Source organism: Ambystoma mexicanum, chromosome 5p, assembly GCF_040938575.1.
Source record: "Ambystoma mexicanum isolate Mex_15411 chromosome 5p, UKY_AmexF1_1, whole genome shotgun sequence".
NCBI classification, from domain to species: domain Eukaryota; kingdom Metazoa; phylum Chordata; class Amphibia; order Caudata; family Ambystomatidae; genus Ambystoma; species Ambystoma mexicanum.
In genome coordinates, this window is record NC_090930.1 from 9,480,900 (window position 1) to 9,506,656 (window position 25,757).

The window sequence follows — 25,757 nt, forward strand, 5'->3', positions numbered from 1 at the left end:
GAAGGGGCAGTGTCCACACCTGCACAGACAGAAGCAACAGGGAGTACGCTGGGGACTGTGGATGCTCGAATAGCAGCGTTTTGGCCAGAAATAGGACAAGAACAGTGGGGAGGAGGACATCTGTACCCCACCCAAGAGTGACAACAATGAGATCATCAGCACGGGAGGGGAGGGTTCAGAGGGGGAAGAGGGGGCTTTGGAGGAACGGGTCCCAGAGGGGTGGGTATGGGTTCTTCACAGTGTTGGAACTGCAGGAAGTGGAGACACTTTTCAAGAGAGTGCGGAAGTCAGCCAGGAGTTGGTTACAATGCGTGTAACAATTACTACCCACCACCGCAGAATACACAACAACCACCAGCACTGAGAATGACCTCCATATCCTACGAAATACACCAATTGTATACCCAGCTTGCACCCCAGCCCCTAGGAGCCTACCCTTGGCAACAGAAACCACAACAACAGTACATGCAGCAGCAGCCCCCACAGAAGCAGTACCCACAGCAATCGATGCTCCAGCACGGAAATGGGAATGTGCGCAAATGCAGCAAAGTGCCGAATGGCACCATAGTGCCTTACAGGGGTATGAGTGTGAAAAGGAACAATCCTTTCACATTCCCGGTTCAAACACATACCCAGACTAGGACAGCCCACATAGAGTGCTTGTGTGCCCAATTCTATTATGATAGTTCACACAGATAAGAAACCCTTGGTGGGCCCATATATAGTTAACACTTCATTTGTATGGGCAACACGGGTGCCACAAAATCATGCATCAGTGAGGGAGACTTCCCGCTATCGGGCCACAGTCCTGACACACAGGGCTTCTCTGGGCCTGCCTCCACAGTTCCATACACTAAAGATGACATGAAAATAGGGTGGAGGGTGGTGTGGGTTTCCCTACTCTATTCCGAAAATTTGCAGTGAACTTCTGGGGCAGATATCTGCTCAGCAAGCTCAATATGACAATATCATTCACAGAAGTTGCATAGTTTGTGCAACACTAGGGATGTGCGTAGTCAGAGCAATGTTGATTATTCATGCAATGGGAGGAGAGGTGGTGGTTCGTGGTATTTTCATAGATCCGACATGTTTGTGTATGGAATCACAGTGCTTGTGGAGGCAGTGCCTCTGATTGGCAAAAGGTGTTGGCGAGTGCCCACAGACTTTGTTTTTTTGTGCCCAGTTGTGTCCCCCGAAATGGCAGCAGGCACAATAATGTCCCTAGATTTATAAGTACTGGTGGTTTAATCAAAGAGGATTGTATACCTTTTGAAATAATGGTACAGTATTAGTAAGAGGGGGCTTTGGAGGAACGGGTCCCAGAGGGGTGGGTATGGGTTCTTCACAGTGTTGGAACTGCAGGAAGTGGAGACACTTTTCAAGAGAGTGCGGAAGTCAGCCAGGAGTTGGTTACAATGCGTGTAACAATTACTACCCACCACCGCAGAATACACAACAACCACCAGCACTGAGAATGACCTCCATATCCTACGAAATACACCAATTGTATACCCAGCTTGCACAATTCAGTGTCCCATGATGGTCCTTGCAGCCCCAACCCGGCCCAGTTTTCTGCCACAGATTTAGAGCTGGTGCCTGAGAAACTGTGGACGACTAACCCTCATAATGTAGGGTTTCTGCAGGTATTGACCCAAGTATACATAACATTGAAACCAGAAGCAATGTTACCCCAAGTCAAACAGTAACCACTTTCCAGGGAGGCAGAAGAGGGAATTAAAGATGCCATAACTGCCCTACTAAATGAAGGGACAATTGTACCGTCTACCTCCCCATACAACATGGCCATATACCACATTAAAAAGGCAATGTGGGACAAGTGCAGGATGATTCAGGATTTACACCCCCCTAAATGATGTTGTACAGCAGGAGTTTCCCATGGTTCCTGACACTGCGACAATTTTGTGTTGCATCCCAAAGGAGGTGACTCATTTTTCAGTGGTTGACCTGAAGAATGCCTTCTTTTCCATACCATTGCACCCAGAATCACAGTACCTCACCACCTTTATTTAAGGAGGGATGAGGTTCGAACATACAAGATTACCTCAAGGTTACTGTGAGAGCCGCAGTATATTCAACAGAATACAACAGAATACTCCATGCAGATGTAGGCAACATTCAAATGTCCAGTACGATCATCCAATATGTAGATGACTTGCTGGTATGCAGCGACTTTGAACAACAGTGCAGAAACAACACTCTCACACTCAAGCCCGCAAGGGGTACAAGGTTGACAAAGCAAAATTGCAGTACTGTCTCCAAGGAGTTTTAGACTTAGGGCAGTTAATATCAGCACATGGCATAAGAATACTACCTGACCGTGCTGCCACTGTGAGCGCCACCCACAGCCCACGACAGTGAAAGAAATGCAGAACTTTCAAGTGTTTTGTAATTACTGCAGGGCATGGATCTTTGACTACCCAGCATACACGAGACAGCACTTGCAGGGCCTCAAATAGGCACACAAAACGGACAGCCTAATTGCATGGACTGAGGGCATGTTACAGAACTTTGACAAACTTAAAAAGGTGATTTCAACTGCATTCCTGTTAGCGACCCCAGACTATATGCAGGAATATAACTTGTTCCTATATTCCAATGGCCTGCTCATGATGGTCATGTAAACATAGAATAGCACAATGAGAAAAAGCGAATGGCCTATTACAGTGGCACGTTAGACTCTGTGATGCAAGGGCAGTTTGCTTGCAGGCACTTGCAGCTGCAGCCTTTGCGATTCAGAAGAGCTCCACAATTTTCATGACCTGTTCATCATGCTTTGCATGGAACATGTTGCCTTTGCCATCTTAGAAAGGTGAAAATGTACCCTAACTATTCAATAGGCATCTGCATATGAGATATGAGATATGAGATAATTCCCTCAAGCCCAAATATCCACATTGTATGATGTAAAAGAGTGAAGCTTGCAACATTCATAACAGAAATATGCACTGATGAGGACTTGGCCAGACACGATTGTGTGACGTACGAGGGGGAGGAGGATGACCTTCCCAAAGCAATGGACAGACCACTTGCGGGGGGGTCCTCTTCGTTGATGGGTCAGCAACAATTGACTGGGACACTCAGCCACACTGGTGCAGCGGTGGTGCACCTATTGGACGGTGAATACAAGACATTCATTTTGAAATGGCTACCCATACATTGTTTGGCATAGGCAGCAGAACTCATTGAAGAGCTGCAAACATCACAAGGGTTCCATGTCACCATTTATTTGGACTCAGCATACATCACTACCACAGTGCATGCCAGTCTATCCCGATGGAAAAAGAGGGGATTCAGGAGGGCAGATGGGCCCCCAGTGCAACTTGCAGCATTTTTAGAAAAGCTAATTGTCGCACTTTCACAACCTTCTGTAGTGGCGGTCATCAAACGTGCTGCCCACACTAACAACACTGACAAAGTGTTACTCGGGAACGCTGCAGCAGACAATGTGGCCAAAAAATCAGCATACCTCCCTGTACCAACTGTGGTAGAGTATGTCATCATGACCCCCGCCCCTGAACAGCCACCTATTTTATATAGTGCCCTGCCCATAACCCAGATTATTGAGTTATAAGAAAGGGCCACAGAAAAGGAAAACCAATTGTGGATTAAAAGGGGGGCACACAATCCCCCACCGATTTGTTATGGAGGCAAGAATGTACAGGAAAAGTGGTAATGCCCCACAAACTGTTAGTAATAGCATTTGATCAGCTCCATCACCCTATGCACAGCTTCAAGCACCACAGTGCTGCTGACATTCAAGAGAATTGGTTCATTCTAAATAGCAAGGAACACTTGATTTAGTGATTACATGCACCGGGTGTCAGAGCTTCAGCACAGGCATGACATTGCGCACACTGAGAGGCACTATGCCCCGCCCCATTGGGGCATTATGCAAGTTGCATATTGACTTTGAGGATATGGGCGAGAGGTGCAAAGGGTCACAGTATCTGATCGTTGTCATCTGCCCCTTCTCAGGTTGGGTGGGGGCAGGTCCTTGTGCACATCCAGATATCAAATGCACGGCCACATTTCTGGTCTGCGAAGTGGTCCCCGATGGGGCGTGTGTGATGTGTTAAGGTCAGATAATGGCACACACTTTTCCACTGAGTTTATGGAGATTACTGCACTGCTTGACATTAATCACCAGATGTGTACGATTTATCACCCCAGGGCAACGGGGTTGTGGAGAGGACTAACACACTCCCAAAAGTAAACTATCTAAGCTTTGCACTACGTTGAAGAAAAACTGTGTACAGTGCTTACCTTTGCTCCGTTTAGTTTGCAAACACAACCCAGTAAAGACCAACATTTATCACCCGATGTGGTGGTAACTGGTTGCTGCACTCACACACCAATATCCCCCATTAGGAGAGCATTAGACACACACAGGGCAGCAGCTATTTTAGGTGACGAGTTTAAAGACTATTTGACAACTCTAACATGAGCCCTCAAATATATTTCCCGACAGATTGCGCCACCATGATCAGAAGACATCCCAGGCACCACAGTTGACTCCACGACTGATTCCCTGCCCACCCAACTGCTACTGCCAGGAGACTTCACCTACGTAGAATCATTTTTTCAGAAGTGCAACAACCCCAAATTCAATGGACCATTCGAGGTAGTGTAGTGCACTCCTCTGGTGGTCAAAGTTAGTAGGGCTCTGTTACTACAGTGTCCAACATTTGGAAGGCACCGCCAAACATCACACCAGCACTTTAAAAGACTTGTAGTGTGCATCTACTTAATTTATTTTCCAACTACCAATATAAAGTTCAAGTAACCCCCAACCCCACAGACAGTGCAAGAGCACAGCTGCTACATGTTGTCAAAGGGAGGACCTTTCTCTCTCTCTTTTTCATTAGCTTTGCCTTTCTGGTTCTCAATAAAAGGGAACCAGCGCTCTCCAAACACTCATTATATGTTAGAAAAGATGGTACTTATAGTATTGTTTCTAGATTATTGTATTGATATATGTGTGCAATCCATTATATTGTGGGTTTGTTTTCTCTTTCAATGTTTGGCTTAGGGATTTATTTAGCAGTGTCTTTTATATTAATAGGACCTATAAAAGAGGGGGGTGGGGTAGTGGGGGTAGAGAGGGATATTTCAAGATCACTGTACATAATAGTTAAAATGTCCCTGTGAACGAAACTGAACACCACCCAAATGAAAATAAATATGTAGTGTCCACAAGATCCAACTTTATGCATCCACAGATCAGCTATTCTAATAATGGTAAAATTCAACCCTGTCATACTAAATTGTTAGAATATGTCACTGAATCGCTGGAGTGCTAGGCCCCTTCTATTTCTCAAAGTGTATACTTCTTTATATAACATATCTCCTATCACTGTAAATTATAATGATGTTATGGATGGATATATAGGTACCCCCTAATGTACAAAGAGACAAGAATGAAGGCCAAAGTATGATGCGTATCATGGGCTCGGTCTTGATGCCATAGAAGATGTGTGTCACCCAGAACGTTCCAATAGTTGGTATATAGACATGAGCTCAGTAGGGAGAAATAAAGTGAATGGTCGCTGTTATGTGTGTTCATTGATACTGCATGCGTCAGGGGCACCCAAGGTGATAGTGCCACATGAAGAACCAATTCTAGAGGTGCAATGCCTACTGCATCTTGTGCTGTGTAGGCTCAGAGGCACTTTTCAGGGACGCATAATGAAAGACTCAAAATTGTAGTGCCAGATCATCAGCAAGCAATGACAATCCAAAAAGCAGCCAATGCCTAAAGAGACCCTAACCAGTGATACAAGGACTAAAATATACAAACAACAAATGGCAATGGCAAGAAACTACAGTGAGCTGTATGGCAGAGAGCCTCGTAGGGTAGGAAGAATGGCTTCTGCACGGGTCGAAGCTGCATGTGCATCATTCCGGACAGAATGTCTCACAAACTAACCTGGATTGAAGCATTGGAGAAACCAGTAAAGTTGCACAGAGAGGAAACACATGAACATTGCTTTACAGTGCTGGAACGATATCTGGAGGGACAATTGAACATTGCAATAAAACTTAGCTCATTCATGATCTCAAGAAAGGCACCGCGGCAGTTATGAATTACATCTGGGTGTGTGGCCAACAGGTGTACTTGCACCTCCCACCATGGAGGGGCTATTGTTCGCTGGCCACACTGCACTCAGCTCTACTTGTAATCACAGAAATACATTTGCAAAGGGGGTCAACAGACACTTTTGCCCCTACCTCCTTTCCACCCTTGAAAAAGTAACATGAAACCCATTGCCAGAACAAGAGTGCCACACCCTCCATGGGCAAGAAAAAGCTACAACCCTGCAGAGAAGAAAAAGATATAATTATCTGTCCAAGGACTCATCAAACTTGCTCGAGGAAATACTAGATAAATACCGTCTCTTCACCAAAGCAGAAATATTTTTGCCTCACTGTTACTGCCTGGTGTGCAAGCTGTGGCCATTGCTGATCCAGCAGGCTAACGTCACCGATCAAGGGTTCAACGTTATAAAACTGGAACTCCACGCCCTGAGCATGATGATGATGCAAAACCGCTATGTCCTCGATATGCTGACCGCTATGGAGGGAGGTGTGTGCAAAATAATTTGGGACTCATGTTGCACATTCGTGCCTCCTGGAGATGCCCTGAATGGCTGCCTGTCACACATTATTGAAGCTGTGCACAATCTAGGAGTGTGCATGAAGAAAGTAGCTGGTATACAAAATGAGGACTTGATTGATCTGATTCTTTCCTGGGCTCCGTCCTGGCCGGGGGCGATTGTGAAGATTCTGATACCCGTCATCGTCTTTACTTTGGTCATTTTTTGCACATGCCAAATGGGACTCCGATAGTGTGCCAAAGCAGTGCCCCGTAGTGCAATGATGATGGTCTCAATTGGGGGGTGCCCAAAGCACTTTGTGGTACCACAGAACACGGCACCCAAACAGACAACCCAAGCAAACCCTGCATGGTAGATATTTCCTTCCCCTACACCCCTGCGGCAACATAACAACACCCCCACCAGACCCAGAGAATTATACCAAGCACTGTGTATATTTAGCAGGGTATGGGGGTTGTAGCTATAAGACATCAACCCCAGAACAATGTGCCCAGTCTGGAGCAAATTAAGAGAGCATGGGTTCCAAAGGACGGGTTGCCACAGTTTCTGGAAGCTAGCAGGTTAGAGAGAGTGTGAAAGAGGGAGGAAAACATATATTGGAATTTAGTTGTCAATAACACTGCAGAGGGGTTTGTTCATGTAGAATTATGAAAGGGGGGAATGTTGGGAAGGAGAGAGAGTCTTACCACCCCCTATGTGATACCGAACAAGAACTATATGCTAATAGAGCTCATCCATGGAGCAGGGGTAGGAGGGTGCACATATAGGGGGAGTGCCCCATCACCTTAGTGCCTGCATTATAAGCTATATAGTAGATGAGTGTGTGAACGCTAAATTGGCAAGCGGCAGTCATTTTAGAAGTTAGGCCCAAGCACAGCAAACAGTATTCTCTGCATCAGTGTAAGCCTCCTTGCATGAGCAGGAATGCCACCCCCACCCCAGCAAGGTCTGAGAGATCCAAACCTCCTCCATTGTTGAGATAGTAACAAGACCTCGCACCCTGGGAAGAATGCCCCATGCAAGGTCACGAGAAGGGAGCCAAGTGCCTCTTGTCAGTATCGTCCTACAAAGCAGATAGCAAGACCCTTCTGCTCCCAATGATCCCCACATGAGAAATACAGCTTTGCCATGCTTTCCTCCCTTTACCCCCCCCAAATGCCATGGCACCATCCAAACCCAGACCACCGACCATAGAAATGTTACACCCCTCGATCGATCACTAAGATCAGAAGGCTAGGCTATTATGCCTTCAGAAATGGATCATGTGATGTGTGCTGCGAGGTGCAGGGCAGCATCCGACATATAGCCTAAAATGAAATTGGAGGACATTGGGAGTTGCTGATCTGCCTGGGAGCGAATGAAGTGTGTGTGAGTTAGTGTGACCTTGGTTCCCCCATGAGCTTATCCCTGTATCAGCCAGGTGCCTAGTTACAATCGTAAGAATGACAGTGTGTCAGAGTAGCTAATTAATTGTTAAGTCAGCTCACGGCGGATGACGAGCCCAGAAGCACCCACGTGAACCGAGATAGACAGATGATGAACAGAGATAGACAGATGATGATGGACATTGGCCTGGCATCCCATATGGATCAGGTCCTACAGCTCTAGGCTGCTGCCAATCTGTATTGTAGAAATGTGCTATATATGTTGAAGTCACTAGTGACACTGTGCTTATAATGCACCACTCATGTCAACAGACCTCAGAACGTTCCATGGCAGCAAAGTTCTTTACTGAGGCATTCTTCTTTTTTTTAAAGAAATACTTCATATCCATTGGCCATTTTCCCTAGTGGGCGGTATTCTTTCTGGTGTGAGAGTACAGGGATGTGCCTTCATTTATTCCTCCCTTATCTTCAGATTGTGTTATGGACAGACCTGGTCTGCCTGCTCCTTCCTGTACTTGTTGGCTTTCATGGGGGGCTTCTCTCCTGTCACCTCCTCAAATCTTGTCTTTCATCTTGATTTAGCTGTTCTCCATCCTCCTCTACCAGATGCTAATCTCTTCTCCACACTCTTTTGTCCCACATCTACCTGCCTTATCCCCCCCCAGTATCTCCATCCTCTCCTCGTTTCCACCACAATGGCGCTTTCTGTTTCTCCTATCTTTTCCAACTGCTTCTCCATTGACTATCCTTCCCTGCTCACTAAGTCTGGTAGGAAGAAGTTCAAAAAGGATATCTTGGCCTCTAACCCTGGTCTTCCTATTGCCGACACCTACTCCAATGCTTCCGCCAGACAGACCCTCACTGACATCCTCTTTGTCGTTCCTTCGCCAGATCTATGGACTCCTCATATGGTCTCTGTGCTCTGCCCTACCTCCTCTCCCATTAATGGAGGCACTCACTGGGAAGTTCTCATGGCTTCCTTCGACTCCTGTAAAGTCGTCATTAATGTTTACTTAAATGGGACTGTCATGGTCCAAGGCCCTCAGGCCAATCTCCTCCTCTTTGATAGGCGTTTCCCTCGCCTCATCAATTTCCTCTCATCTCCTGCTCTCCCCTCCTCTCCCCCCTTGGCTACCTTGCCCTCTCTCTCCTCCTCCTCCTCTGCCCCTCCTAGGGCTCTTTCTCCTCTGTAGGGCGTACCTCCGATCTGTACCCCTTCTCAGAAGGTCTTTAAGGCTGGTAACCTTCCTCATATTGCCACTCTCAACTCTCGCTCTGCTGTCAAACACTCCTCTGACATCTGCCATCTCCTTGAGGAACTAGACCTTGATGTCCTTGGTCTTACTGAGACATGGTTCACAGCCAGCTCTGTCACAAGATTTGACACTAACCTCCCTGATGGCTACAAGATCCTCTCAACACCCAGATCATCCCGGTCCGGTGGGGGGGGGGGTAGCCTTGATCTTTCCTGAGTGGATTCCTGCCTCTATCATTCCCACTCAGACCTACTCCTCTTTTGAATGCCTTGTCTGTAGGCTTTCTCTCTCGCCTACCCATTCTCTTACTGTGGTTACCATCTACCGGCCTCCTGGTCAAATCACCTCATTTCTCTCTGAGTGGGCAGACCTCTCCTCCTCCCTCCTGGCCTCTACCACTCAACTCCTCCTCCTCGGTGACCTCAATACACATTTAGACTCTCCTTGCTCCTCCTCTGTACTCTTCTGTGACCTCTGCGACTCCCTCTCCCTGTCCATCCTCCCCTCTGGCCCGACTCACTCTGCAGGGCACACACTCGATGTCTTCATCTCCTCTGACCTCCCCCTCTCCATCCCTCTGACCACTCCTCTCTCCTGGAGCGATCACTCCCTCCTCTCCTCTCATCTCTCCCTCTCTTTCCCCCAAGCCAAGCCTACTCCAACACTGCCACCTACCTTCTCGGACATCCGGCCCATGAAGCGCGTGTCAGTTGAGGCTTTTGCCGCCACTTTCTCTCCCCCCCTCCATCTTTGGCTGTCTCACATCCTGACACAGCCCTGTCTATGCTCTTGCCCCTGTCATGAGGATCCATTTGAAGTCCAAAGCCAAGTGCAATTCCTGGTATGACTCTGACCTAGCTACACTTAAACGTAAGTGTAGGGCGGCTGAGAGGAAATGGAGGACTTCCTTTTCATCCTCTGACAAACTGGCCTGTCGCCTGCTACAAAGGTAATACCGACTTTCTGTCCTCACCAAGAAGAGAGTCCACATTCAAGCTTGTGTCTCTACGGCATCTAACAACTCGGCCAAACTCTTTAAAATCTGCAAGGAGCTGGCCAACCCAGCTGCAGTCTCTACTCCTTTTGCTTCCCAGGCTCTTTGCAATGCCCTTGCCTCTCACTTCATTTCAAAAACCCAGGAATTCCTGTCCACCCTCTCCACCGACACCCTTCCTCTCCCCTCTCCATCTGTGCTTGCTGACCCTCCTTTAGTCACCCCCCCACCACCTTTCTCGTCCTTTCCTCTTTTCTCCCCTGACGAGGTTGCTAGACAAGTCCGATCTATGAAAGCCTCATCAAAACAGGTTCATCCCTGTTCCTCTAAAACCATCAAGGACCACATTGACACCCTTGCTCCGGCCCTTGCTGATTTTTGCAACCACTCCTTTGACTCGGGATCCTTCCCCTCCACTCTGAAGCACTCCTTTGTGCATCTACTTCTCAAGAAACCCACAGCTGATCCTTCTCGTCCAGCTAACTATCGCCCAATTTCCATTAATCCCTTTCTGGGAAAACACCTGGAAAAGTTGGCCATCTCTCAGCTTAACCTTCATTCCAATTCTGTTGGCTGTCTCCATGACCACAAGTCTGGCTTCAGAGCTGCCAGAAGCACGGAAACTGCTCTCCTTAACATCTGTGAAGATCTGCTCTCCAACCGTGACTCTAATATTCCCTCTGTCCTCATCCTCATCAATCTCACTTCTGCCTTACACAATCAGCCATACCATCCTGTTCAACCGTCTCGTGAAAACCTGGGTATCACTGATCAGGCTCTGGCCTGGCTGAACTCTTTACTCTCAGATCGACTCTCCCAGGTCCAACTTGGGCCCTTCCTTACTTCTATCTTCCTCTCTACATGTGGTGTTCCCCAGGGGTCTACCTTCTCGCTCTGGCTTTTCAACCAATACCTGGCAACTCTCACCACTGCATTGCCACTTTCTGCTCAATTTTCCATTGCTACACTGACAACACTCAACTTCTTTCCAGGCTGCCCTCGGCCACCTCCTCTCCCTCTCTCATCTCTGATTGCCCAACTGCCATTCAAGATTGGTGTGCCCCCAATGATCTTTGTCTGAAAGTCAGCAAGACGGAGATCCTCCTCATCGGCACACCTTCACCATCCTTTCCCGTCACTCTCTGGCTGGCCTCCCTTGGCCCTCCTCCTACCCCCATCTGCAAGGCTAAAATCCTCAGGGTCATCTTTGACTCCACCCTTTCCTTCTCCGCCCACATCTCCGAGGTATTTAAAAAGTCAAACTTCCTACTTCACCTCCTCAGAGGTACTCTGCCTTTCCTCTCCTTCCCCCAGAAGCTCATGGTATCCCAAGCTCTGGTTCTCTCTAGCTTGGACTATTGTAACAGCCTCTTTCTAAATCTACCTGCTTCTACTCTCCGCCCTCTGCAACTAATACAAAACAGGACTGCGAGACTTGTCCTTGGCCTCAAGCCCTGGGATCATATCTCTCCAGCTCTGAAATCTCTCCATTGGCTCTCAGTGGATGCAAAGAAACGAGCTGGGGGTAGATCTCCGTCTTCGGCTGGGGCCTCCCTCTGGAACAGTCTCCCTGCCACTCTGAAACTTGAGGAGCACCATCTCCGGTTCCGGAAGCACCTCAAGACCTTCCTCTTTTCTTCTGCCTTCGCACCCCCTCTCCCCTGCTGATCTGTTCTCTCTTGGCACTGTGCACCTGGCCACCCTCTGTCCTCCGGGCCGAAGTACCTGCTCACCCTGCCACCCTCCCGCACTGCCTCTGGGCCACTCCTTGAACTGGGGTCTGTATCTGTACCCATACAGCCCCCCCCCCCTTTGCTTCCTGCTTTTATCAGACCTACCCTGTCTGCTGCTTAAACGTAGCATTTGCAAATTGCTGGCTGCACTACCACTGTTTTTGCCTTTATTATTTATTGATTGTTATTTATCTGTTTCTCCTCTGCTTCGCACTTTCCACTTCTCCCCCATTCCATGCACTTTTCCCCTCACCCTCTCCCATGCACTTGCGCGTTCTCAATGTCACTGGGCCTAGTAAGATCGTTGTTTTGTTCTCCCCTGTTCCCCTCCCTTGCCTTGTCGTGCTCTGAAACACTTGTGTACGAGCGCGATAGAAATAAAATATCAATATCTGTTCAATCTTCTCAATAAAGATGTTTGCACATATAATGTGGACCATGTGCTTGTGGTCATGTTGGTTGGAATACTGTTAGCTTAAACCTACATTAATGTTTGCCGCCTTCTTGGATTCCAATGCTTCCTGAAATATTTGTGTGGTCTCCCTTCCTTCCCCCTGAACTTATGCATCATTTCCCTGCTTCGACCTCGGTCTCTCTGCGTCAGAAAGGGCTGTAATATGCAAGCTGAAGCTGCTGGAATATTTGCAACTTCTTTTTCGCAGAGAATCTGTAGCGATTAGAGGGAGAAACGGATCATGTGGTAAGGTCTGCAGACTCATTACTCTAATGGTCGTCCGTTTCTGATCCTTCAGCATCGGTGACAAAGGAGTGCATATGTTTCCCTGCTCGCTGTTGACATTCAAACAGCTTCATTATATGGGAAGGTTTTGTTTTCTTGTTCCATGTTTGGGTCTGTCAATGAAGCCGGACTGGCTCTCTAAAGGATATATGAGCAAAATTAAATCTGGGTATTGTGCTCAGACAACTTTGCCAACGCATCCATGCTCATTCTCCCACACAGCATCCCCTCACCTGCCACACACTCCTCTTACCCCCCAGACAAGACCATCTAAACATCACAAACACAGCTCCCTCACTACGCTTACCATCCCTCACTTACAACAGTCCCACTACTCTCCAACAATTACACCGGTATCACTCAGCACTTGGCCAAAAAGCCCCCTTAAAAACAGAAACAACATGGCCATGGCTTAAAACCTCTCTCGCGACCATCAAATAAAATGTCAAATGCCTGAAAAGAGCCTACAAAAGAAGCCATGCCCCCTAACCAGGCAACTCATCGACAAATGTCACTCTAAAGAGATGAAACACTTGTGTACAGGTGCATTATAAATGCCATATCATATCATATCGTATATATCATGATGGCCATTCACAATGCCAATGCCACCAACTACCTCCAAGAGCATTAATCCTCCCCAACCACAAACAGAAGCTTTTCATCATCAATTCACTCTATCACAGTATGCAACTCCCATATAGACACATCAACTATCAAAAACACACAATAGACTAGCCCTACCCTCCACAGGCCCACTCCATGTTGTCCTGCAAGCAAACCCTAAACACATCGGACATAGTCCACCCCATTGAGAAAGACATATTTAGCACCCTCACTGCAAAACCAAAACAAGTCCATTTGCTAGACGACGCCTTCCCAGCGCAGGACAAAGCCAATTGCATCACAACTCTGGCTTAACACTTGGTCAACATGATCAACTTCTGTTTCTCACATTGCACCACCCCACCTGCATTGAACGCAAGACAAATCTCCCCTCTTCAATAAACAACTCCTGAATCTCACACCCCTTGGGAATGACCATCCCATGACATTCAGGCCATGCCTTACCAACAACCTGGAAGCTTTGTGACAAATCAACTCCAACAACATAGAACCACAAACAACTTTCTCAACCCGTTCCAAACAGGTTTTCTCCCTTGGCCACAGCACTGAGAATGCACCACTTAACATCTTGGGTGACCTCCAATAATAACTGACAAAGGATACAGCTTTTGGAGTCCTCCTTGGCTTTGCAACACATATCGACACCAGTGATAACGCCATTCTTCTAAGCATTATGTCCGACAGCATGACACTATCAGGCACCTCAAGCCACTGGTTTAACTCCTTCCTCACTGACAGGACACCCTTCAACTCCGGGACCCAATTTAGATCATACCCCACCCCAGTCAAACACGGGTACCACAAGGATGTTCCCCTATAACCCATCCTCTTCAATCGTTTCACAAGATCTTCCAACACACCATCCTTGGCGGTGCCTAGATACAATCTAAAAAGACCCGGAGGTTCTAGCTTCCCGGTATTAGCCGCTCAGCTATGGAACACTCTCCCTCAGAACATCCAAACCATTCAAACCTTCAACAAATTCAAAAGCCATGTTATCACATGGATTCTTAACAAAACATAAAATAGTTGCTCTTGATACCACCAACAGCTAGGTGGTCTGCTCAACTAGTATACGTGTCACCCATCCTACACTACCGCTATGACCCATTGTATAATATGTATAATGTTTAATGTATATATGTACCATTGTAATTACACACATTGTATTAATGATTGCAACTGTCTATACTATGCCATGTAACCACTCCCAGCCTCAAGCGCTCAATTACCTCCGGGTCAGGTGCGCTATATAAATAAAATAAACAAACAAACAAACAAACCTATATATTGAATGTCTTTGACAAACAGTGAGCTACCACACCATCTTTTTTCATCAGCATGAAGATGGCACACAAATATACCTCAAGATCTCCTCCCCCTCAAACTCCACACCCTCATAAAGTGTATTTCAACCATCATCACCAAGATGGCCACCAACATCTGAACACTCAACCCATCCAATCTGGAAAACCTCCTCATTTGCTAATGTTTTGTAATTTAATTTTCATTTCATTTAATGTAATTCCCCCAGGCACAAACCCAACCTCACCCCTTGGATTAATGAACTCACCACTGACAACCCAGACATCTCCCCCTCCACAACAGTGAAGTAGCTTGGCTTCACCACTGACCCCTAATTATCCTCCACAAACCACATAGCTGCTATCACCAAAGCATCTAAACTACAGCGACACCTCCTATGTAAAATAAGACACAACCTTCCTCTTGATGACTTCCAAACCTCAGTTGAGGCTGTATAGTTCTCCAAGCTGGACAATGGATATGCAATCCTCGATGGACTCCATAACAACACTCTTGCACCCTGCAAGCCGTACGTAAAACAGCGTCAAGACTCGTTCTGTACATACGTTATATTCACACATCACCGCAACTCACTCCCAGCTCCACTGTCTCCCATACACTGGAGACATCATTTTAAAATACATGATGCGTTTGTTGTTTGCTTGTTAGGCGCTTATACAGGAAATACATTCTGTTTCAAAGCATGTACAGGGCAGCAGGGTGGGAACATGGAATAGTAGTACAATTAAATACAAGAAATACAGAGGGGAAGGGACGGTCAAACCTACTATGCCTCGTGAGTATTCAGAACATGCAAGTACAGGAAGGAAGAGGGCAGTGGGGTAGGTGCTGTGGTGTCCATGCTTGAGAAGAGCCACAGATGAAGTGCAAGGTATGGTAAGTGCTATGTGTCCAAGTGCTGCATTAAGTTGAATGTGTTAATCTCCAGTGCGGAGGTTGTGCCGAGGCAAGTGCTGAGGAAGACAGAAGCTGGGAAGATTGGGTGTGAATGGTCAGAGGCCCAGAAGATGCATAAGGGTCCAAGAGACCAATCGCAGCAACTGTGGGATTAGCACCGTAAGAAAGAAGGGAAGGAAGAGAAAAGAGGAGAGTCTTGAGGTGCTTTCAGAACCTCAGAAGGAAGGGGAGGCTGTTTCAGAGAAGGGATCCAGCTGAGGAAAGTGAGCAGCCTCCTGCTCTCTGCTCTCTGCTATCTGCTCTCTCTGCTCTCTGCTTGGTGAAACGCTTTACGCACAGCGAGCTGGAACCAGAGGAACGTAGAGATCTAGAAGGAGAGTATTTGGTAAGCGAGAGTGGTTCCTGGACCCAGACAGCCTTGTGGGTGATGCAGAGGGATTTGAATTTGATCTGTGCAGCAGTTGGGAGCCAGTGCAGGCTTTTTAGGACAGGAGAGATGCAGTCCCTGGGCTTAAGGCCATGGATAAGTCATGCTGCTCTATTCTGGACTAGTTCAAGGGGTCAAATAGTGGAAGAAGGTAGATTGAGGAGGAGGCTGTTACAATAGTCAAGCCTAGAGAGAACTAGGGCTCGGGAAACATTGAGCTTCTTGGGGAAGTTGAGAACATTGAGGATATGAGGCGTGCCAGCTGAGCAAGGTAGATGTTAAAGAGCAAAGGTGAGAGGACAGATCCTTGCGGTACCCCACGGGAGGAGAAGGAATTAGGAGAGGAGAGGATTCCCAGGATGACATGGGAAGAGCAGTTAGTAAGGAAGGAGGTCAGCCATTCCAGAGCATTGTATATACAAGTATGCACCTCAACGCTTCATACTATCTTCACAACAAACTGAGACCCATAACCCATACAAACGCAAGACACATTAGCTTAAATATTGTACACAATCCACTCTGCAAGGTAACCTGCACCCATAAACAAGTCTTCTCTCAATGATCCAGAAATGCCCTCCCACGCCACATCTGTGCCGCCCCTTTCATCCTCACCTTCTGCAAAAGCCTAAACACTTCCTTCCCAAAACCCAATCCAGTCAGATCTCCGCCCCCACTCTCGTTTTTCTATCCTGGTCTTCTTACCCTGCTATGAACAGCTTTGTAATTATATATGGCCAGCATTGTATGAAAGTTCATCATAAATATGAAAGTTAATTTTAGAATAAGGCTTGCTTTTTAGTGTCCCTTTTGCCATTGGTTGTCCCTGGTGTTTGTGGGGTTGGTGGGGGCGTGAGTGATCCTGTGACTGCCCCCTGCATTAGTGTGGTGACCCCGTTGGTGTGCTCTGTGGCACCATGTACAATTCCTTTGAGTCCAGCATCCTCTAATTCTGGGGATCATCTTGTCTCTTGGATCACCCCTTTGTCAATCCCCAAAGTTAAGTAGATGGATCCGTCCACATGTGAAAGAGTGGAGGATGTGCTTAATTGTGTGCTAATGAAATCTTTTGTGCTAGATTCTTTGCGTGCTCTTGAAAGCACGTGGGCGTGCAGAAGAAAGGTAAGATGGGTATCCAATTACAGCAAGGTGTTTGCCAAGGGGCAGGAGTAGGAGAGGTACCGATAGATGCTGGCCAGGTGAAAAGGAGAAGAGGTCAAGTAGATGATTTCCCATTTATAGACAGACATGAGCTGTTCTCCATCCTCCAGATGTGTGAGAGGAAGGTGGACATATGAAGGGCATCCGGCTATTGCACCCCACAATCTTAATGAAACCTGAATGTTGCCAAAGTTGTCTTGGAAGGAAATGAAGAAGGGAGCAGCGGGGACAAGAGTGGCTTCGGATATGTATTGATGAGTCAGGCTGAGAATAAAGCCTTGGGGGACACTACAGCTGCAAACAATTCACATAGACCCAAAACGTCTCTGACCATACTTGCAGTTCCATGGTGAGTACGAAGGGGATGAGGGTAATAGTTGGAAAGAATGGCTGGGTGGTCAGTGGGTTTCTTCAGGAGAGAGGAACTCAATCTTTTTTGAGTCATGAGTTAAAGAACAATAGCAAAGGAGCTGGTGACCAAGTTGGTCAATGAAGGAACCAGTGAAAAGCAAATCATTGTAATAGCGGTGGCTGCACAGTGAAACACCTGACTCAATGAAGGAGTGATTTTTAGAACAGTTTTAGTAATTTATGTGATCGTCATCTAACTAAACGTAGAGAAGGTGGCATTGGGTTTGGTTTCCAGCAGCAGAGGGAGGATGACTCCAGAGGAGTGCAAAGTCTTAAACGTGTATTGAAAGGATGTGGGCAAGGGACCAGTGATATCTTGTGATGCAGTATTAAATTCATTGCTTTCAAAAGGAGACATGAATTCTCTGGAAATCCAAAATATGACAGCAGATGAATTACAAGCCCTGGCAGTTCAGTTCTGGAGTAAATCGTTTTCTTCCACTTCATGGTGGCCTATAGCATGTCAAGTGTCTCAGCCACTTCATGGTGGCCTATAGCATGTCAAGTGTCTCAGCCACTTCATGGTGGCCTATAGCATGTCAAGTGTCTCAGCCAGTTTATGGTGGCCTATAGCATGTCAAGTGTCTCAGCCACTTCATGGTGGCCTATAGCATGTCAAGTGTCTCAGCCAGTTTATGGTGGCCTATAGCATGTCAAGTGTCTCAGCCAGTTTATGGTGGCCTATAGCATGTCAAGTGTCTCAGCCAGTTCAATGTATAGTTAGTCGAAAACTGCGGCAATGGTCCTAGGACTTTCAAAAGTAATAATCCGATGCTCTGAATTTCTTTTTGAGGAAGCACGTTTCATACTATACTAGTAAATATTATTCAAAGATGGTCTCTTTTCTATTCGTTAAAAGGAGTCCGGTGACTGAGCTTTCTAGTGAGTTCATTATTTAGACTTGAGACTAAGCCATCAGGAGATCCCATGAGAGCAGCAGGGATGGAGGCCTTTAATATTTCACTGAAGCAAACAGTGGAGACTTATTTCCGATACCCAACCAGAGAAGCTCTTTTCCCAAGGTGGACATGGGGAGAGGAGTACCATGCATGCTTTAGAGGCACAGATTAATCATGAGCATAACATCCAGAGCATGAGCACCCAACATGAGAGGGTGCAGGAGGGCATTTCTTGATGGTAGGGGGTCTTCTGAAGAAGAGAGGGGTCAGTTTGGGTTCAGGGTGGTGTAGCCAAATGTTAAATATGCAACAACAGGGATGCTGTTGGAGATGGGTTGGAGATGAATAATGCAATCAAACCTTTCTTCAGAGAGGATGGTGGCATCATGTGGAGGTCTATACATGGTGGTAATAGAGTGGAATGTGCTGTGGCTTAACACATACTTATAGACTGTGATCACTTGTGTCTGACTTTACTGTTGCCACCATTAATTCCTTACAGAAAATATGCCGATCCACCCTTTCCTAGGAGGTGAAAATGAATTACCGCCCTGCAGTTCACCGAGAGTGGCTGCCAAGAGTTCAGTTTCTGTCTACTGAGAGCATCGGTGGCCATGCAGCATAGGAACGGGTTTCTGTTGTCGTTGGGTGGCACAACTGCATTTTGACCATCTATAGACGGCCGTAATAACCACCCACCCTTGAAGCCTTACACGGGAGGTGGGGTCACAACTGTATGAATAGTCTTTTGGAATGCTATCCAGGTGACAGTCTGGAGGGAAATAAGCATTGACTTTAGCTTTTATATTGGAATTTTTTTGTTTTTTTCAAACAGTCAATAGAGGACCAGTCAGCAGCTTTACAGTAGAACAGTAATTTCCAGTTGTATTTAGAAATGCCTGTGGACAGTGTCAGCATTCATTCTGTAGTGATCAATCACCGCCCCCGCTGCACCCCAAAAGACCAATTAGAACATGCCATAGTCTCAGCTTGTCTTCCTTGCTTTAGACAGACAGGTCGTCCTTCAAAGTCGGGTTTGAGGCTGTGCTCACCGTCATTGTTGACCAATCCCCAGGGCGGCCTCTTATTAACTGGGGTAAAGTAGCTCTTTGGAACATCACATGAACTGGTTGACCATGTTGGTAGCATGGGCGGAGTTATAGAATTCATCCTTCCAGTTACAGTCTGGTGTCCCTAAATCCATAATTGCTGACAGAATATTGACATGGCACTAAATGTTCAGATCAGTAATGACCAAGTATTCTTTCTTCTAGATTCTGTTGACTGCTGGAATTGTCCTGAAGACCACTGGCCAAACCAAGGACAAACACAATGCGACCCAACAACTCTCCAGTTCCTCTCCTTTGAAGAGTCGTTGGGGCTTGCTCTAACATGCTTAGCCACTGCCCTCTTCCTAGTGGCAATGTTTGTGCTCTGGGTCTTCTGGAGGTACAAGGAAACACCAATCGTCAAAGCAAACAACCGCGAGCTCAGCTACCTGCTCCTCATCGCCCTCATGCTCTGCTTCCTCTCCTCATTCACCTTCATTGGACATCCCCAGGGGGTGACCTGCATGCTCCGGCAAAATTCCTTTGGGATCGCTTTTTCCATCAGCATTTCCACTGTTCTGGCAAAGACCATCACAGTGATTATAGCCTTTAATGCCCGGGACCCCAGCAGGCGCTCTTCTAGGTGGTTGTCGACTAGAGTGCCCCATGGAGTGGTACTTGTATGTTCATTGGTTCCAATACTCATATGCACAGCCTGGCTGCTTCTTGACCCCCCATTCCCAGTGAAGATACAGATGGGGGACACCACCATCCTCCAGTGCGACGAGGGCTCTGTTCTCTTCTTCTACTTGATGTTGGGGTATCTGGGATTGTTGGCCAGCGTCAGCTTTGTGGTTGCATTTCATGCCCGTAATTTGCCCCAGAGCTTTAACGAGGCCAAGTTCCTGACCTTCAGTATGCTTGTGTTCCTGGCCGTATGGGTTTCCTTCATCCCGGCTTACCTGAGCACGCAGGGGAAGTACATGGTGGCTGTGGAGATCTTTGCCATCTTGTCTTCTGGTGCTGGACTTCTGGGCTGTATCTTCATTCCCAAGTGTTATATTATCCTGTGGAGGCCAGACATGAACACCAGGCAACACTTAATGCAGAGGCCGGCAATGAAACAGAAAAATAAATAAATCTGAAGATGATGCCCTTAGATGCTTTCCTTATTATTTATTTCACTGTTCATTTATTGCACACACGCCCTGCCATCCAACCGGACAAAATCAGCTCAGTGTGTGAGGTGCATCACATGGATTGTGTGCATGTGAGCTGCTAGGTGACCCTGGGGCAGGTATGGCATTTTGTACTGGGTATGTCTAGTAAAGAAATGGCATGCCAGACCCTGAGCCCCCTCACACACAATGCATACCTGTCCCCTGGGTCCCCAGTGTCTTGCACGCACACATATGCATATCTGTGCATACAAGGCGCTGTGGAGCACACAGGGCAGCTATGACATGTTTTACTGGCCATGTTTCATAGATGGCAGACGCTTGAGTGGCCACCACCGATTGTTGAAAACATACGGTGTGTATTTAGAAACCTGCTTGCGGTGTGTACCAAACCCTGCACTAAGTATTTAATAATGCAATCTATCAATAAAAACGAACTATGAATACAATTGTATGCAGTCATGGTTTTGGCTGAAGACCTTTATTGATGAATAAAAAGGGGTTGGGATCATGCCTCGACATCACTGCACTAGAGGTGTTTCCCCAGCTAAACTCAAAACTAAGGACATGGAAGTGTCAGAATGTTCACAACAAAACCGTCCTGTGTCCAAAGTACTATGCTGATCCTCACATTCCAAGGAAATGAACTCTAAAGTAAAAAGGATATGGTGCTTTAGAAATGTTCAAATGGGCAAAGCCATAGGGAACTCCAACAAAAAGTCTCTCAAGGATATCGCTGCCCACTCCAGAGGATGTCTCCCTTCCCTGGGACCTTCTTCATCTTTTAACAATGACAGTTATCGTCTTTTCTCTTTATCAATACAAAAACGATTATTTTTCCCCTTGTTTAATTGGTTAAATATAACCTTTAACACTTGAAAAGCACAATTACTTCTTTTACATACATTTCCAATCTGAACAATAAAATGTCATTGATTAAAATAAACAGCATTTTTAAAACACATATGGAGATTTCTTGCGATTTATAATAGATAGTCAAATTCATAATTATGTTTCTCCCTGCCTATAATGATGATGAGAATTGGTCAGTGTGGATGAAATTCATATTGTAAACCAAGCTCCTGTAACCTTTTTCATGTACAGAATGAGTGCAATCCAGCCAGCCAAGAGGTGCCTGGAAGTCTCAAGTTCTTTCCACGTAGCCCACAGAGGCGATCTTTGTGGGGTATGTTAAACCAAGCACCCCTATCTGCCAGCGATGGCTGCTGATGGGACGTTAAGCACATTACAAACCGTCTTACTTTAGTATTCTGTAGACTATTAATGGCGGTACATGGAGAATCAGTTGGAAATGCTTGCACGGAATATCCCGCATAGCTAGATTTCCCAGATAATAGGAGGTACGCGCATTTCGGACCCTAAGCATTGCCTTTTTTAAATTTCATTAAATTTAGAGGCTAATTTATCATCAGGTGAGCATGAACATCCTATCACATCCAGAAAATTTACGATTTCTATGTGCCATGAATTTAAAGCAGGTTGAATACTCAAGTTACCTTCTTGGTCTAAAAAGTAAGACTACATTGAATTGGGATTGCTTCGGTCATCATTAACTTAATATAGACAGTGCACGTCGCTATTACTTTTCATGTGCAAAGGGAAGTAAGACCCAGTTCCCAGCAAATAGCTTCCATTGGCTCAGATCGAGACAAGCCTAGAGACACCCCCTATGACTTCCCTTCTAGAAGGTTCAGCCTGGCAGTTTCTTCAGCAGTGCAGACCTCAAGACCGGAGAGTGTACTTGGAATAACACAGGGGGGTTATTTCGCATTCTTGTTCTTCACGACCTGTAAGAATGTCATTGTATTTTCCCTTGTTCCCTCCCTTGCCGTGAAGCACTTTGAAAAACATTGTGTATAGGCGCTATATAAATAAACTATCATATCATCTTTTTAATGGACCCTCAATTGAAAAACCGCCAGATTTTGAGATGAATGACTTAATTGCCTTAAACTTGCCAGTGGTTTTATTTATTATACATTTGAAGAAAACCTCTTTATCCAAGTTATTGGATATTAACACTCCAAGGTAATAACTACCAAGTTGTGCCTCCTATAACTCTTAATAGTTCTTTGATTTGATTGTCATTATTTTAGGTTTAGATAGATTAATAATTACACCATGACATACAGAATATAGCTCCAAGGCCGTACGACTATGCTGTAGTCCCAACGCAGTTTGATCGAGGATTACAATGTAGTCTGGGAATGAGAACCAGGCAACATCCCGGGAGGATAGCTCAGCCGCAACGTGCGTGCCTTGGAAGCAAGCCAACACAAAGCCACTCAGGTTTGATCCCCGGTCCACTTAGAAACCTCTGAGTGTTTAAGCGTGTTGTAAATACGCAACTAAGACAAAAGAATAAACAATTATGCAACTAAAGAACAAAAAATAAATCCTGTAACAGCGCCTCAATGCCCGCGGCCTGTGTGAGCACTTTAAAAATGCAAATAAATAAACAAATAAATAAACAGGATGTGTTAAAATACGCGGGGCTGGGGGTGGTTGTTACAATTCTTTAAAACATCCTCAAAATCTGCAACATATATATTAATCAGCACTGGTGCTAGTGTACAGCCTTGTTTCAGGCTGCAGTTAACAGACACCTGCTCGCGCAATGAGCCTTCCTGATCAACTCTAATCTGTACCATGTTTTCAGTATGAAAGTAATAAAAAAAATATAGGATTTGAGTTTGCAAATTACCGTTTACCATCTTCTTCCATAAAGCCTGTCTATCCACCAGATCAAAAGCCTTCAAAAAATGGATATAAAATATATAAAGTGCATTGGTACTAAATAATAAAGTGCAGTGAATAAAGTGTCCATTATTGGATACATTACTATCACCGTTATGGAAACCAGATAGTTGGTTGCTAAAAATGTTCTTTTCGTCAATCCACAGATTAATGTAGCCCAAAGGATTTTGGCACTTTAGTCAATCATGGCTAAAATTCTATAATTACCTGGGGATCGCTCAAGCCTTTTTTATGAATTGGTGTCAGCAATGACCTGCTCCAAGACCTAAGGAGGTGGCCAGCAATAACAAGCTCTGGAAAAATAATATAAAGACTGCAGCCCACACTTTTGTATTGGTCTTGGATAATATATTCAGAAGCCCATCGAATCCAGGGGCTCGAGAGGGCTCTAGATCTTTTATGATTTTTCAGTTTCATCTTCAGTAAATTTTAAAAAGTCTCTGTGGCTTAAATTCACCTAACAACGATCCTCCTCTCTTTAAAGAGACACTCTATACTCTTTCCACACAGAGTTAGAGATAGGATTAATGATATATGATATGATATGATATGCCATTTATAACGCGCCTATACACAAGTGTTTCAAGGCGCGATGAGGCAAGGGAGGGGGAACAGAGGGAGGACAGACAACGATCCTACTAGGCCAGGTGCATGGGAAGGGAGAAGGGGGAACGTAAAGGGGGAAGGGGAAGGGAGAGTGCAGTAGATGGGAATAGAATAATAACAATAAGCAAAGTAACGGCCAGCAGGTGGCAAGTGCAAAGGTAAGTGCAGACTTCAGGTGTCAAGTGCTGGTAGTGGGACTGTAGGGATACAGAAACAGTCCACAAGAGTGGGGGTTGCCAGGCAGGCAGTGCAGGTTTGTGTTACTGGAGGCGGAGGGACCTGGGCCCAAGAACAGAGGGTGGCCAAGTAACCAGTGCAGATTCAGTTTCAGCCAGGAGGTCAGCAGGGGAGGGGAGGAGAAAAGGCAGAAGCAAAGAGAAAGGTTTTTAGGCGCTTCTGGAACTGGAGATGGTTCTCCTCAAGTTTCAGGGGGGCAGGAAGGCTGTTCCAGAGGGAGGCCCCAGCCAAAGAAAGATTTCTACTATCAACTCGTTGCTTGGAGAAGCAACTGACCCTAAGGGAGTTGGTGTCATGCCTGCACCATGGGCGCATACATTTACGATCATTATGGACTTTATTTTTCCATTTGCAAGACTTTGGTGCTTTTCTATTTTTCCCAACAAACTACACTTACCACAATGCACTTGGCTATAACCATCTATTCCTGGCCATTCCTATTCGTCATCTTCGGAACTACAATCCCCAGAACCCCTAGGGATCTGTTCTGCTTCCACCAGCTCAGGAACAGAGAGGGTGGTGGCCGATTGTCTGCAGGTGTGCTGATCCAGGTGCGACCAATTAGCCTGACTCTGTGCTGGGCAGGGCGGCATAAAAGCTGCTGCCTGCAGGGGCTCACTCTCTTGCATTAGGAGTCTTTCCGGCACCTTTTTTGCTTCAAGCTTCGGATCTTGTATGCGGTTCCTCCTTACTCCGGTTTTGGATCCAGTGCCCTGGTGGGCTCTCTACATTGCATACATTGCAGCCGATCACGCTCTGCTGCTTTCCAGCCTCCTCCAGTGCCCTGCCGGGCTCTCTACATTGCAGCCGATCTCGCTCTGCTGCTTTCCAGCCTCCACCTTTCCCCTTCCGGGCTTCTGCCTTGCAGCCGATAACGTTCAGCTGCTACCTTCCGCCATTGTCTTCCAGGCTTCTGCCTCACAGCCGATCAAGCTCTGCTGCCTTCAACCTACAGCCTTCGTCCGCTGTATAGCTTCCAATCTAGCAGCCCTCTACAGTCCTCTGCAGCCTGCTAAAGTCAACGACCCTGCTCCTCTGAGCTTACTCCTTGCTGCCCGGTCCTTCTGGCTCATTGCCGCGCAGCCTGCTTCTCCCCGCTGCCAACAGCCCTTGTACTCGGGGTTTCTTACCTTGCAGCCGATCACGCTCTGCTGCTTGTTACCTACAGCCTTTGTCCGCTGGGTTCTCAGCCTAGCAGCCCTCTACAGTCCTCTGCAGCCTTCTACGGTCAGCGGTCCTGCCCCCCAGGGCTCACTCCTTGCTGCCCGGCCTTTCTGGGCTCTTTGCTGTGCAGCCTTCTTTACTCCACTACCCTAAGCCCTTTCCCTCTGGGCTCCCTACCTTACAGCCCTGCTCCTGTGGGCTTGCTCATTGCTTTCCTGCTCCTCTGAGCTCTCAACCTTTTTCCCTACCGTCCTC

The 25,757-nt window shown here is 46.5% G+C and overlaps 1 protein-coding gene across 1 annotated transcript in view; it reads left to right on the forward strand.

Annotated features, from left to right (window-relative positions):
- Positions 1–20,915, forward strand: part of LOC138480449 (vomeronasal type-2 receptor 26-like) — a 103,958-nt gene extending 83,043 nt beyond the window's left edge. The window contains exon 3 of the mRNA XM_069612234.1: positions 19,765–20,915. Coding sequence (XP_069468335.1) covers positions 19,765–20,678 — 914 coding nt within the window. The 3' untranslated portion in view covers positions 20,679–20,915. The remainder of the gene's footprint in view (positions 1–19,764) is intronic.
- Positions 20,916–25,757: the final 4,842 nt, after the last annotated feature.